Source organism: Camelina sativa, chromosome 5 (genome assembly GCF_030686135.1).
Source record: "Camelina sativa cultivar CO46 ecotype springtype chromosome 5, ASM3068613v1".
In the NCBI taxonomy this organism is placed as follows: Eukaryota; Viridiplantae; Streptophyta; class Magnoliopsida; order Brassicales; family Brassicaceae; genus Camelina; species Camelina sativa.
Window position 1 is genome coordinate 4,170,115 of NC_141884.1, and position 13,530 is coordinate 4,183,644.

Sequence of the window (13,530 nt, forward strand, 5' to 3'; positions counted from 1 at the left end):
ATGTTTTTTCTAAATTAGTGTTAAGATTGAAACTTGGAATAATAAACGTTAATGCAAGGGAATTTTGTAAAATCTACCACATTTGCTTTCAAACTTTCTGAGTTCTACCACAATTGAAAACACATTTTCTGATATACCATAACAGGAAGAGAAAATGACCAAACTGACCTACATGTAATAGGTTGTAAATATCATGTGTATAAGTAAAATGAATCTATATTAGAAAGAGGAACTTATATAAAAAGACAAATAGCTAAATGACAAACTTTATAGACAATAATTAAAGACACTTTTCTATGTTTTTGCAAAATAAACAAGTGGGAGAGTTATAATGGTCATTTTTAAATAAATGTATGGTAGTTTTTAAAAGGTGTTTTGCAATGTGGTACATCTAAAAATAATCAATTTTGAATATGGTAAACTCATAAAATTCTCTTAATGCAATATAGTTTGACAAACTGAATTTTTTTTCACAAATAAACGTTAATGCAATATATTGTAGTTTGACTAACACATTAGATGACAAGTTTGGATTGAGTGAAGGATACATTTTATTTCGTTAATAATCACAACAAGTGGTCAGCCGTTCACTTACTTCCAACTTTTATAATAAATGGAAGTGATCAAAAATTTCATTGAATTCTTTAAAAAGAAAAAAGAAAGGAAGAAAAAAACATTGAACGGCTGACCACTTGTGCTTACTAACGAAATAAAATGCTTTATTCACTCGACCCAAAATTGTCATCTAATGTGTTAGCCAAAAATTTCATTTGTTCTTAAAAAAAAAAAAAAGGAAGAAAAAAACATTGAACGGCTGACCACTAACGAAATAAAATGCGTTAACGTTTATTTGTGAAAATAAAAAATCAAGTATTATGAATTTTAAGCTCCTATTGATTTTGGTTCTTTTGCATATACCTAGAAGGGATCTTTGCAATTAAACCGACTTTCAGATTTGGTCCAAATTTTAAGGCTATTCGGTTTACTACTTTTACTATAGAGTATAGATGTTGATGAAATGGTTTCGACTTTGGATAAGTGGGTTTCAGGATATAATATTGGTACTGATACAAGTAAGTGATAAAGAAAATTTGCATTTCAAGTTCATCAATTACTTATATTAAAACCCAATAATATCTCAAGAAGACCCACCCAAAGATGCCAAGATGGGTCATTTCACCTGTTTACCCCCAATACTAACTTGCTAGAGTTTAGTAGTTACTACTTCTTAGCTTCCTAATATGTATTTCAATTCTACTTACACGAGCTCATGATTCCTTTACTTGTCCCACCTCGTTTCTCTCCTCCTCCTCTTCTGCCCACGTACTTGCATGAGAAGCTCTTTTAGTTCTTCACAAAGAGGTTCTGGAGTTAGTTGAATGATCTCATCATCATCACCATCACTATCCTCCTTTGGTTCCGTCTCCTTCTCCTTCTCCTTCGGATCCGTCTCTTCCTCCTCAGCATCTGTTTCCTCCTCCTCACTTAGCCATCCACAGTGAAGATTCTCGACACCTAATAAATTATTTCGACCTCAGTAGAAGAATGTTTCATGTGTTGAGATTGTTAATGGCAGTGAGTAAAAGCTTTTACTACCTTCAACAGGACATAATGCAAAATCTGCTGATGCTTCTCCCAAATGAAAAGTTGCAGATGATGGGTCTATGACTGCTTCGCTAGTGATTGATAACTCATGAGCTTGGTCTCTTTCATGCTCAACATCCATGTCCTGCACCTGCTCCTGCTCCTGTATTAGAAAAGATGGATCATGCTCCAAGTTAAGTAGCATCTGGGTATACCAAGTTCAAGAAACCAGTAATAGTTACTCATCATGCAAGCAACACGAATCACAACAATGAAGCAACAAATCACATTTTCTTCTTCTTGTTCTTGAACCAGTTGGTTAGGTTGTTCTTTCCCAGCTATTTCTTGGTTCTGATCCTCAGCCATCTCTTCAATTTGATTCTCAGGCAATTGGTTGGCTTGTACCTCAACCAGTTGTTGGTTTACTTTCTCTTGCTTTTCAAGACAAATAGAAAGGAGGGAAGCATAGCTATCATCTTCAATCAAAAACCATTGGTCTTCACCATAGACCTGAAACCCAAAGTGGGTATAAGCGTTATTTTCAAAGTTTCAAGGTAAATGTTATCAACGAAGGAAAAAAAAAAGGAGACCCTGAAACTAACGAACAAACCTCTAGCAATTCCTTAATACTCTGAGTGATGACACGCTCCTCAAACCCAAGATCTCTCATGCGGTCTCGTGCTGCATCCTCTCGCATCAATCCAGCCTTCTGCAAGAAAGGGGAAAGAAAAGTAGCAATATGAAACCATAGAAAAGAGAGACACTCATAGAAGGAAACAAACAAGAAGAAAGACCCATCAGACATGATTTCTATTTCTCCCTGAGAATCATTTGAACAAAAGAAACAAACACCACCTCACTGTTCTGAGAATCATTAGAGTCTACTAAGATATCAAATCACTAATTCTCTCCTTTATCTCCATAGTTATTTTACCCTAATGTCTATGCCTATGTTTTTCTCTTCGTTTTCCCACTATACTTTCTAAACAGTTCATAACCTTACTTGCTACCCTGCATTTTAAAATTAAAAAAAAAAAAACAGTAAAGCTTATACCTTTCTTCTTCCTCTGGGAGCCATTTGTATCCCTCTGTAGCTTCTGGACACATTGGAGGACAAAAGTATTAGTCTTTGGGTTAAAATCAACCAAACAGTGGTCTGTTTTTTACAACCCTATGCAACAAAATCAACTGTCGACGAACAAACTTGGAGCACAAAAGAAGAAACAAAACATAAAGTTCAGCTTTTTCCCCAAAATTCCAAAGCAGTAACACTAGATATAAATCATAAGTGTCCTAAAAATTTCAAACCTAAAGAAGGGAAATACAACAAAACCCACAAACACCAGCTTCATGACGCAGCAGAGATGACAATGTGATAGGGTTGTTTCTTACAGATTTTGATAAGGAAAGAGAGAGCTTACGGCGGAGAAGATACAATCGGCGTGCGACGGAGGAAGGATTCTTAAGAAAAAGCCGCCAATCACCTCTTCGTCTCCCAAGTCCCAAGATGCTTCTTCTTCTTCTCTTTTTTGACGAGTTTGTAGAATTAAAAGCAAAAAAATAATCAAAATTAATAATTAAAAATAGTGGAGAAAATTTAAATAAACAAGTAGACTGTAGTAATAATGTAATATAGTATTTGTTTTCTCATTCAAGTCAACCATTTTCTTATTGGTTACTACTACACTACTACTAACCTACCGGTCAGGTTTTGCGAATAAATTTAATAAACCCTCTTACATGCCACAAATTCTTCTTACTTAGATATTTGTCCCCAAAAAAAGACATTTTTAGACAAATCAAATACTATATACATTAGCAAAAATAAGATAAAACAAATAAATATATACACATATATATATATATAAATATTGAGCAAATTTTCAGATCATTTCAGGTAGAAAATGTTCTATGGATCGAGAAGAGAAAAAAAAATTATTAATCGAAGATAATTATTATATAAATTTTGTAAATTGAATAGCTTTTAATAGTGTATATATATAAATGTAGTGAAGATATTTTTTGTTATGACAAAAATTCATTTCGGATAAGAAACGTTCTACGGATCGAAGAGAAAGTTCTTTTATTAAGCGAAAGTGACGATAATTTTTTTAAAACTACTTTGAATTACAATGAATTGAATAGGTATAAGAGTTACCGATGAAAAATTCTTCAATGATTTAGATGTCGGTTGTCACGAAACATCGAAGTGGCGTGAGTGAAAATGAAAAATACTGGATTCATTTAAAATAGGGTGAGTGTTTCTAGGGTTTTCTCTTACATTATTTTTTCCATTTATGCTTTACAATGACTGTATTTATAGATCTACATCAAGCCTCCATTTTTTTTGTCAACTATTGGGCCACAACAGACCGGCCCATTAGCCAAATCCCTACAGTCGTAGGGAGCGAGACTCGATCCCTTATGTAATGGTGTCTTTTGCATTAAGAACTTACCATTTACCAGTGCACTAAAATCACTTAACAAGCTTCCATTTTTTTTTTTTAATTTCAAAAATATTAATTTTAATAGCTATTTTTAAAAAATTTCCACATATGTTGTCTATTTGCAATTATATCTCTTTTATAAAGTTTTATATAGATATTTAAAGGTTTTATAAATGTCTTAGAATATTATATTCTAAAATGTTTTATAAAAAATGTTATATTCTAAAAGGTTTTGTAAAAAATGAACATTTTTGAAAAGGGAATAATTGAAAATAAACGAACATTTTTGGGGAAAAAAATGTATTGTAAAAAGGATATTTCTCAAAATTCTCATTTTGTGGGTATAGGACTGAAGTGTACTAAATCATAATGTTAGAAGAATTTAAATTAACATGGCACTACTATTTATAATTAGTTAATGGTTTTTATTTCACCTAAAGTTTCTTGCAACTGTGAAAGAAATTAAGATTGTATTATAAGGTTTGACATATAAATTGAGATTAAATAGATAGTTTTGAGATTAAATAGAAGTACGTTTATGTTTTTTTTGTGTGTGTAACAGATTAGATGAATGGGTGTGATTTTATATTTAATAGATGGTTTTTCCTACTTGTTCTAGTTTCTAATAGATCAAATATAACTCGTTATCCGTATAGATCAAAAGAAACTAAATAATTTGAAATTTGTGACTAGTATCAAGATTCTATAGGTTAGAAAACATTATTAAACATCATTCATGTACTTCGTGATTGTCCGGCGATGTCAGGACTATGGAGCCGCATTGTTAGTCTCAACAGAAGGCGTCAGTTTTTTGAACAGAGCCTACTGGAGTGGGTTTCAGGGAACTTGGGAGACACGGTAATAAGACATGGTGTCCCTTGGGCTATTTTATTTGCTATGACTGTTTGGTGGGGATGGAAGTGGAGGTGTGACAATGTTTTTGGGGGCCTCAGTAAATGTAGGGACAGGGTTAAGTTTGTTAAGAACCTAGCAAAGGAAGTGCATCATGCCAACCTGACTGGTCGAGGAACGTTAACCACCGTGGCTCGAGCGGAAAGGCAGATCGCGTGGACTCCGCCTAGGGAGAACTGGTTTAAGCTTAACACTGATGGTGCCTCTCATGGGAATCCTGGTTGTGCCACGGCCGGGGGGTTATTCGAGATCGTATGGGGACGTGGGTTCAGGGTTTTGCACTGAATATAGGCCATTGTACGGCCTCTCTAGCAGAGCTCTGGGGGATCTACTATGGTCTGCATATCGCATGGGAGAAGAGGCTGACTCATGTGGAGTTAGAGGTTGATTCTGAGTTAGTGGTGGGGTTCTTCAAGACAGGGATTGAGGATACTCATCCCTTGTCCTTCCTAGTACGTTTGTGCTATGGCTTTCTTTCTAGGGACTGGTCAGTCCGGGTTACACATGTGTATAGGGAGGCTAACCGTCTTGCGGACGGGTTAGCAAACTATGCTTTCACTCATCCTTCTGGCTTGCAGCTGTTTGATTCTTGTCCGGACTGCCTTCGGTCTGTTTGGATGGAGGATAATAGAGGTTCTGCAACTTCGAGATGGGTGGCTGTTTAATTTTGTTTCTGTTTAATAAGTAAGGGAGGGTTTGTCTCCCTTTGTTTTACCAAAAAAAAAAAAAGAAAACATTATTAAACAAATCTATCGTTGCAATAGCAACTATATATTCAATTGGGACTTGGGAGTGTAGAGACTTTTTAAATATATATATATCTCAAGTTGAAAATTTAAAGTTCATTGTGCATAAAACACTAAAAAAAAAGGAAAGAGTACATTTATTTTTCTTTTCAAGATCATTAAAACAAAAAAAAAAATCATTGTTCATGTGGATTTCCCAACAATTTGTTGTTGGCTCAGAAACACTCCCTTGTCCAATGGGCGGAGCACAAATGTCAGTGATGCGGCCGTGGAGGAGGACACTGATAACATTTAGCAAAGAGGCCAAAAGTATCAACTTGTTTAATGAAATTAGTCATACTCGCCCATCCTCCTAACCCAAAACCAACCACCAACACCCAAACGACCACAACCACGTTCACCACATACGCACCTCTCCAACCGCCTATCACTGCCGGTGGCTTCTCCGCTGCGTTTTGTCGGGAATAAGCAGAGCGGTAGGTGAGGATGTGAGCGAGTGATGGGATAATGTAGACGGTGAACGTGACTAGAAGTGCACCAACGGCTGAGTTAATGGGACCAAAGAAAGGGAAGATTATGGCTAAGAACCAAATCGGTATCACCACAGGCAATCTTGTGACCGCTCGTAGCAAAATACTATTTGTCTCGTGCATTCCGATCACTTTCTCCCACACGAAGTATAGCGGCGTGCACGCGAACCCGAATGTTATAAACTGCATGCATTATATTAGAGAGATTATCACCCCAAAAAAATCAAACCAAACCGGTTTGGTAGATCCTGGTTTAGACCTCTTATTTTGAATTGAACCCCAAAAAAATACAAATGTTGGAAACTAACCTGGTGAATGAGCATGAGGATAACTGCAGCATCACGCCACGGTGAGTTAGGAAGGAGGGAGAAAGCATTAGCATGTGTGAGAAGCTGATCTCCAAAGGCCCAGTAGACAGAAATAGCCGATGGAACGGTTAAGGTGAAGACATAAAGTGTAGCCAATAGATATATGTACTTAAACTTTCTTGGCCTCCACATTGCATGCATTATCTCTCTGTGAATTCGAATGATTTGTATGTCAAACGTGAAACAAATGCGAACATACACAATAAAGGTTTCTAGGAATACTCACACCGTAACAGCATGGCCACCAAAAGTGTACAATATATTAGTGGCTCCTGTGAAATACAGAACCAACTTGGTTGGACCGGAATGAGTCACTCCTTCGACTTGACCGTGTACAAGAGACGCGATGGTGAGGTACCAAGCGGTGTAAGTGGTCATTCCAAGACCAAGAAAGGACCATATCCTATAGTTGTGAAACGAGGGTATGAACACTGTGGTTGCACAACATGCTCCGAATATGTAAGTCCATGTCCTCTTGTCTAGCTTGTCGTTTATGTAATATATGTTACTGTCCATTATTGTTACCCATACGATTAAAATCAGAAATCAAATATGGTGTTATATTTAATATATATCGAATAAAAAATTTGAGATCTTAAACCAACCTTGCACAAGCGATGAGTTGGATAACAGAACCAAAGAGAAGAAATGTACAGTTGAATGTTAATCCAATTGCTTTCCAATAAGGACCAAGCAAACCATCTAACACTTCGAACCACTGCGATTAATGCATTTAACGAGATATATAACAATCGCGGTATCAAGATATATCTAACGGTGGAGATTGAATTCAAGAGTTTTGTGAGTGTGAACCTGAATGACATGGTTGTTGAAGTTAACATTTTGTTTCTCTTTTCGGCTTCTGTACTCAACGTAGAGAACACTGATGAGATAAGCTGTCCAACTTCCCATAAAACCATAGAGGATCTGTAGAACTACACCTGATGCCATTCCCATTTGTGAAAATGAATAAGGTAGTGTCAATAAAACTTGAGCAACCTGCCAACAAAATTACAATTGTACATGTTTAATACATAACATGACCGATAATATAGTGGTTTTAATTAGTGTAAAAAATTCGATTAAATTAAAACCTGGTTCGATGCACAGCTGAACCAAGCATCATAAACAGAACCACCATGCCATAGAAAGCTCTTCATGCTTGACTCATCTCCTCTCTCTTCAGTCTCATTCTCCATTATTCCCTCTTCTGTTCCCTTAATCGACATCTTCAAAATCTGCTTCATAAATCAAGAACCAAAAAAGATTTGAAAACTCTGTTTTTTTTTTGAGTTTGCATCTTCTATGCAACTAATTACAAATGGTGTTTGATATGAAGATGAGTGACTAAGGTAAGGTAAGAAGAGAGAGTGAAGAACAGTTACCTAATTACTCTTGTCTACTAACAATGGTGCTTCTTCTTATACCTGAACAAAGAAGTTAACTACATTTATAAGCAAGACTTTGTATAAAAGTTACATTAAGAAAACGTAGACAAATGGGCAAAACAATGAGAAATTGAGGGGAAAAAACTTTTTTTGGTACCTTTGGACAAAGAAAGAAGGGAGAATCCTCGATTCCTCTGTGTTTGCTTAATTGAAATTATTAAGTAAGGAAATGAAAGATTTATCAGCGTATCGGTTTGAAAATACTTCCTACTTTTTTATGATTGTTTTTGGTCAAAATCAGAGAGATACAAAAATAAAAAGATACCGTTCTTGTTATATTTGTTACCTATAGTAACATCAATTGTAAATTCGAGATATTTACTTGTAAAATACAATCACATCCTAATTCATAGGTTGCAGTGTAATTATTTTCCCATAAGATTTTTGGATTCTTTATTTTAAAATTTATATTTCTTTCCTGAAAAACAAACTTTGTTCCCCTAAACACAGGATTTAGAGCTAGATTACGGTCAACTTTGTGATAACAATTTCCGGTTTTAACTTCTAACTTTTAACTTTTTCTGAAATTAAGCGTAATCATATTTATAATTTTCAAAATTGGGGATGTGCCATTATGCTGACCGAACTTTTTCGTTTTAATTACTGTTTTCTGTTAACGTTTAAAATAAATCTTTTTTTTTTTTTTCACTTTTTATCTTTTAATATTTGTAGGGTATAAAAGAATTTATATTTAGCACTCCCTATCTTCTTTTTCTCTTTTCAACAACTTTTTGTATTGTCATTATTACAACCAATTCGCAAGATGGTTTGATATTTCTTTGTCTTTTCCTCTTTTTCTAAAAAAAGTGTTCGGATAAATATTTGTTATTTAATCTTTATTGAAAATTTTGGTTAAACTGTGCGATTGATTGTCATCATTTTATAATCAGCCAGTTTTGGATACAATTATAATATGACTTAAGTTTATATTTCTTCGTTTGAATTCATTCCCAAGAGCTAACTGCAAAACATATATGAAAAAGCATAATACATTAGAATCCACAACAATTGTAATCATGGTTTAAATTCAAAGAGTATCCTATATACACATCATCATCATCATGCTCTTCTTTTAAAAAAGGCGAGCATTCTCATTGTTTTGGACACTTTAACGATTGATCTCTAAAAATTCTTCGGTAGTGTTTATATTTGGGCTGGCTTATAACTTTCTCATAATAAATAAATGAAAATACATAAAGAAAAAAGTAGAGGCTTCAGCTTCACGATCAATTCTTTTTCATATAATTGGTTCTCATATTGCGAATGAGCTAAATAAGTTAGCGTCTCAAACATGAGATTAATATATATATAGGAAATAAGCATTAAAAAAAAAGGAGAAAGAAGTAAACAAATTAAAGTTCGTTTAGCCATGCCAAGTGTGTTTCCAAATCCTAAAAAGAACCATGTTATGTTCTGCATTCCAACACACCCTCTCTACGCTCAAGGTCCTTAAACTTCATGATGCTCTCTATCTAACCATATGTGTGAATTCTAAGGCGTAAGGATCTTGCGCCAAAAGGGATAATTCACAATTACAAACATGTGTAAAGATTATGAATCTTTAAGTATGCACTATGCGCACCAACGTTTAATCAATGGTAATATTGGGCTAAAAAGCTCATTCGACACACAACTCAAGCCCAACTTAGATAAAGATCGCGTATTACCACAAATCCGACAAATATAAACCGTTAGATCTAGGTCATCCCACAAACTAAACCCTAATCGTTAAAACCTTCCGTACACCGGAAACTATATAAACCTAAAACTTCTCTTCAACCTGTCGCAATCGTACACAGTTTTTTGTTTGTTTGTTTCTCTCTTTACTCGTAAAAAACAGTGACAGAGGTTAAAGAGACGGCGCCATTTCGCTGTCCGCCTTGTACGAGCTCCAGCTTCGTCTAGGCCCTCGTTTTTTCTCTACCCAAAAATTTAGGTTTTCTAACTCAGTTTAGCATTTTAAGTAGCAATGGCGGTTAAAGCAACAAAGGCGGAGAAAAAGATCGTTTACGACTCGAAGCTTTGTCAGCTTCTTAATGAGTACCCTCAGATCCTTGTCGTTGCGGCTGATAATGTTGGATCCACTCAGCTTCAGAACATTCGGAAAGGCTTACGAGGTGACTCGGTTGTTCTGATGGGGAAGAACACTATGATGAAGAGATCTGTGAGGATTCATGCTGACAAAACTGGCAATCAAGCTTTCCTCAGTCTCCTTCCTCTTCTTCAGGTTTCAATTTCTCTCCTCTTGGATAGTTGTTTTCATTTGGATTAAAGTATTGGTGTTTGGTTTGCTTTGATGAAAGATAAGGTTTTGTTAAGTGGAGAGTTTGATTTGGGTTGTTGTTGAAATGTATGAAACAGGGGAATGTTGGGTTGATCTTCACCAAAGGTGACTTGAAGGAAGTCAGTGAAGAGGTTGCCAAGTACAAGGTTTGTTTATTGACTTCATTAGATGTTATTGTTGTTGTTAAGTTTTAGTATAGTGCAAATTTGGTTAGTTTGATGATTTATCTTGCTCGATATTATTAGCTTGGAAAGTGAAAATTTTGCATTTGGGGGTTTGATCAAATGGAATCATATGCATTCTCTTGCTTAAAATGCAGCCACGTTCAATAGGGTAATTGATATTATTTTGGTTTATTGAGCTTTGAGGAGACTAAATTTGTAGTTTCCCTTTTGTGTGTTTGAATATTGATTGGGTTTACTCCACAGCTTGTACTGTTAATTGATGATTTGGTTAGTATATGATCATCCTCTAACCTATTGCTTTAGGTTATTGACTAGTAATGTGACAAAAGTTTGTATGTTGGTTTAAACTGATATTTAAAACCCCTTTTGTTCTGTCTTGAAATGCAACACATTCAAAACCTCTATGCTCACATTATGTAGCTCCCCTTTATTTTGTTTGATTGATTTATGTTATAATGAGAAAGTCCTTGTCATGTTTTTGACAGGTTGGAGCTCCTGCTCGTGTAGGTTTAGTCGCTCCAATTGATGTGGTTGTGCAACCAGGAAACACTGGTCTTGACCCTTCACAGACCTCTTTCTTCCAGGTGCTTAACATTCCAACAAAAATCAACAAAGGTACGGTTGAGATAATAACCCCTGTGGAGCTCATCAAGAAAGGTGACAAAGTCGGTTCATCCGAGGCTGCGCTTTTAGCCAAGCTTGGAATCAGGCCGTTCTCTTATGGCCTCGTCGTTGAGTCAGTCTATGATAATGGCTCAGTGTTTAACCCTGAAGTGCTTAACCTAACTGAAGACGACCTTGTTGAGAAGTTTGCAGCTGGTGTCTCGATGATCACCGCACTTTCTCTTGCAATCTCTTACCCAACCTTAGCAGCTGCGACTCACATGTTCCTCAATGCTTACAAGAATGCTCTTGCTGTTGCCTTAGCTACTGAGTATTCTTTCCCTCAGGCAGAGAATGTGAAGGAGTTCCTAAAGGTTTGTCCCATTAGCGTTTTGCGTTTTCAGATTTTTGGGATTAGTAGTCATGAAAATGTAAAATTTTTGCATGGTTCTTCAGGATCCAAGCAAGTTTGCGGTTGCTACGGCTGCACCAGTTTCAGGAGGAGATTCAAGTGGACATGCTGATGCGATAGCTGTGGAGGAAGAAGCTGCAGAAGAGTCTGACGAAGACATGGGATTCGATCTGTTCGGCTAATAATAACACGCCGCTCCTTGCTTTTGCCATCTTTTTATGACATTTAAATTAATGATTGAACCTTTATAAATTAAATTTGACTTTGAGATAATTTCACTGTGGATTATTTTGTTTTTTTTAATAAAAAATTCCTATTCTGGTTTAGAGTTTCATTCATTAGTACACGTATTTAAATGATGTTTATCTATACTTTTAATTTTGATTTATTTTAAAATATAGTATTACTATTATTATGAGTCAGGTTGGTTGTGTTCTGTCGAGAATTTGATTTAATTTGTTGTTGACTTCATGTAACAGGGGAATGTTGGGTTGATCTTCATTAAGTGTTATTCATTGATGTTATAATTGTTGTTATATATTGAAGGAATCCAATGAAGACGTTGCCAGATACGAAGTTTATTCATTGATGTTATAATTGTTGTTAAGTTTGATGATAATGTAATGTAAGTATGAATATTGACTATTTGCTTAATCTAAAGTAACCTATTGCTCGAGACTATTAACTTGAAGAGTGAAAGTTTGCATTTTTGGGTTTAGAACAGAGATAAGCTTCAAATTTTAAATTACTCGATTCTAAATTACGAATTGGGATAATGATTCTTAGTAAATTCAAAATCGAGTAAATTAGAATTTGAAGCTTATCTCGTAAAACCGCGGTTGGTGTTTTGGGTCTTCTATAAGGTTGCATATGGGTTTTCAAATGGTTGTTTTGAAAACCAAACCTCACTTATAATATAATCTCTGGTTTATAATTCACATCACGCTCTCCTTATTGGTCTATTTGACATTTCATTTTTAAAAATTTAAAATTTTATTTTTAATTAAACAACACATTTAATCATATACATTAATGCATACTTTAAATTCATTGTTTATTACTAAATTGTAACTCAAATTACATAAATTGTGATTTGACTTTTTCTTCTCCATTCATTTTCATTTAAACATACTATTAATTATAATTGTAACTCTTATAATTTAATTATTTTAGAAATGTAACTTCCATCATTTTTTATCCTATAAATAATTATTCTCACATCCTCCTCCACCATATCCCAAATCCTAAATATTTTCTTAGTTTTTTATAATGTTATTGCATAGGTTGAAAACCCAATTAAGGGTTTGATTAGATTTTTGTTTACTATATATTTTACTTTTTTTTTTTCTTTTTTTTTTTATGTACTTCTTTTTTTCTTATATTATTTTGATTTAAAATACATATGTATTCTAATATGTATGATAAAATTTTGATGACCATAATAATATTTTGGTTATAACCATCTCAAGGGAATCAAGCTAAAGAAAACATCTTAATTCTTTACTTGAGATGTTTGTTTAGTTCTTACAAATTCATGTATATTTATTTTGTTCTTCAAATTTGAAATGTTCTCATGAAATAAATTTTTGTAATATAATTATCAAATTAATTTTTCTTACCTCCAACAAAATTGTAATAAATATATTTTAGAATACTCATCATTATATTTAGTTTGTGATTCAACATATAAAAATCATTATTTTAAAATTTAATTCAAATATGTACTTTAAGGATTTTGCTATATAAAAAAGTAATTTGATATTTATTTTTTTTCTATCTTTACTACAACGATGAAAAATTAAAACAAATTCTAGCAATATAAATTAAATTAAGGGGAATATAAAAGATTGTAATATAATTATCAAATCAATTTTTCTTAACTCTCACGTACATCCAACAAAATTGTAATACATTTATTTTAGAATAATAATTTTTATATTCAATTTGTGATTCAACATACAATGATATAAAAATCACTATTTTTAAATTTAATTCAAATATGTACTTTAAA

The 13,530-nt window shown here is 34.1% G+C and overlaps 3 protein-coding genes across 6 annotated transcripts; 1 reads left to right on the forward strand and 2 right to left on the reverse strand.

The window, feature by feature from the left end:
* Nucleotides 1-1,078: 1,078 nt before the first annotated feature.
* LOC104785417 (uncharacterized) lies at nucleotides 1,079-3,242 on the reverse strand. Of its 2 annotated transcripts, none has more exons than XM_010510623.3 (6): nucleotides 3,006-3,242; nucleotides 2,639-2,681; nucleotides 2,195-2,293; nucleotides 1,873-2,094; nucleotides 1,597-1,747; nucleotides 1,079-1,515 (listed from the first exon to the last, which is right to left on the reverse strand). In XM_010510623.3, exons 2-6 carry the CDS (start codon nucleotides 2,660-2,662, stop codon nucleotides 1,280-1,282), a joined length of 732 nt encoding a protein of 243 aa, XP_010508925.1. In that variant the 5' UTR covers nucleotides 2,663-2,681; nucleotides 3,006-3,242; the 3' UTR covers nucleotides 1,079-1,279. The 2 variants fall into 2 exon arrangements, with proteins under 2 accessions (XP_010508925.1, XP_010508929.1); XM_010510627.3 differs by having other exon boundaries at nucleotides 2,195-2,290; nucleotides 3,006-3,218.
* A 2,494-nt stretch (nucleotides 3,243-5,736) lies between these two features.
* Nucleotides 5,737-8,284, reverse strand: LOC104785418 (auxin transporter-like protein 2). Of its 3 annotated transcripts, none has more exons than XM_087513093.1 (8): nucleotides 8,133-8,284; nucleotides 7,973-8,014; nucleotides 7,682-7,825; nucleotides 7,401-7,586; nucleotides 7,193-7,305; nucleotides 6,814-7,095; nucleotides 6,528-6,735; nucleotides 5,737-6,402 (listed from the first exon to the last, which is right to left on the reverse strand). In XM_087513093.1, exons 3-8 carry the CDS (start codon nucleotides 7,814-7,816, stop codon nucleotides 5,944-5,946), a joined length of 1,383 nt encoding a protein of 460 aa, XP_087369219.1. In that variant the 5' UTR covers nucleotides 7,817-7,825; nucleotides 7,973-8,014; nucleotides 8,133-8,284; the 3' UTR covers nucleotides 5,737-5,943. The 3 variants fall into 3 exon arrangements, with proteins under 3 accessions (XP_087369219.1, XP_087369220.1, XP_087369218.1); XM_087513094.1 differs by having other exon boundaries at nucleotides 7,682-7,828; nucleotides 8,133-8,267; XM_087513092.1 differs by lacking the exons at nucleotides 7,973-8,014; nucleotides 8,133-8,284 and having other exon boundaries at nucleotides 7,682-7,834.
* A 1,467-nt stretch (nucleotides 8,285-9,751) lies between these two features.
* Nucleotides 9,752-11,845, forward strand: LOC104785420 (large ribosomal subunit protein uL10z). Its single transcript, XM_010510632.3, has 4 exons — nucleotides 9,752-10,262; nucleotides 10,397-10,465; nucleotides 10,990-11,481; nucleotides 11,564-11,845. The coding sequence occupies exons 1-4, from the start codon at nucleotides 10,005-10,007 to the stop codon at nucleotides 11,699-11,701; spliced, it is 957 nt and encodes a 318-aa protein (XP_010508934.2). The 5' UTR covers nucleotides 9,752-10,004; the 3' UTR covers nucleotides 11,702-11,845.
* The last annotated feature ends 1,685 nt before the right edge of the window (nucleotides 11,846-13,530 follow it).

Excerpts from the sequence above, each read along its gene's own strand:
- LOC104785417 (XM_010510623.3), bottom strand. The coding sequence starts at position 2,662 with ATGGCTCCCAGAGGAAGAAGAAAG. Across the intron at positions 2,294-2,638 it reads CTCCCAGAGGAAGAAGAAAG|AAGGCTGGATTGATGCGAGA; the intron begins GTATAAGCTTTA and ends CCTTTCTTGCAG. Across the intron at positions 1,516-1,596 it reads TGCATTATGTCCTGTTGAAG|GTGTCGAGAATCTTCACTGT; the intron begins GTAGTAAAAGCT and ends ATAATTTATTAG.
- LOC104785418 (XM_087513092.1), bottom strand. The coding sequence starts at position 7,834 with ATGAAGCAGATTTTGAAGATGTCGATTAAGGGAACAGAAGAGGGAATA. Across the intron at positions 7,306-7,400 it reads TCAACAACCATGTCATTCAG|TGGTTCGAAGTGTTAGATGG; the intron begins GTTCACACTCAC and ends CATTAATCGCAG. Across the intron at positions 7,096-7,192 it reads CAACTCATCGCTTGTGCAAG|TAACATATATTACATAAACG; the intron begins GTTGGTTTAAGA and ends AATAATGGACAG.
- LOC104785420 (XM_010510632.3), top strand. The coding sequence starts at position 10,005 with ATGGCGGTTAAAGCAACAAAGGCGGAGAAAAAGATCGTTTACGACTCG. Across the intron at positions 10,263-10,396 it reads GTCTCCTTCCTCTTCTTCAG|GGGAATGTTGGGTTGATCTT; the intron begins GTTTCAATTTCT and ends TGTATGAAACAG. Across the intron at positions 11,482-11,563 it reads ATGTGAAGGAGTTCCTAAAG|GATCCAAGCAAGTTTGCGGT; the intron begins GTTTGTCCCATT and ends ATGGTTCTTCAG.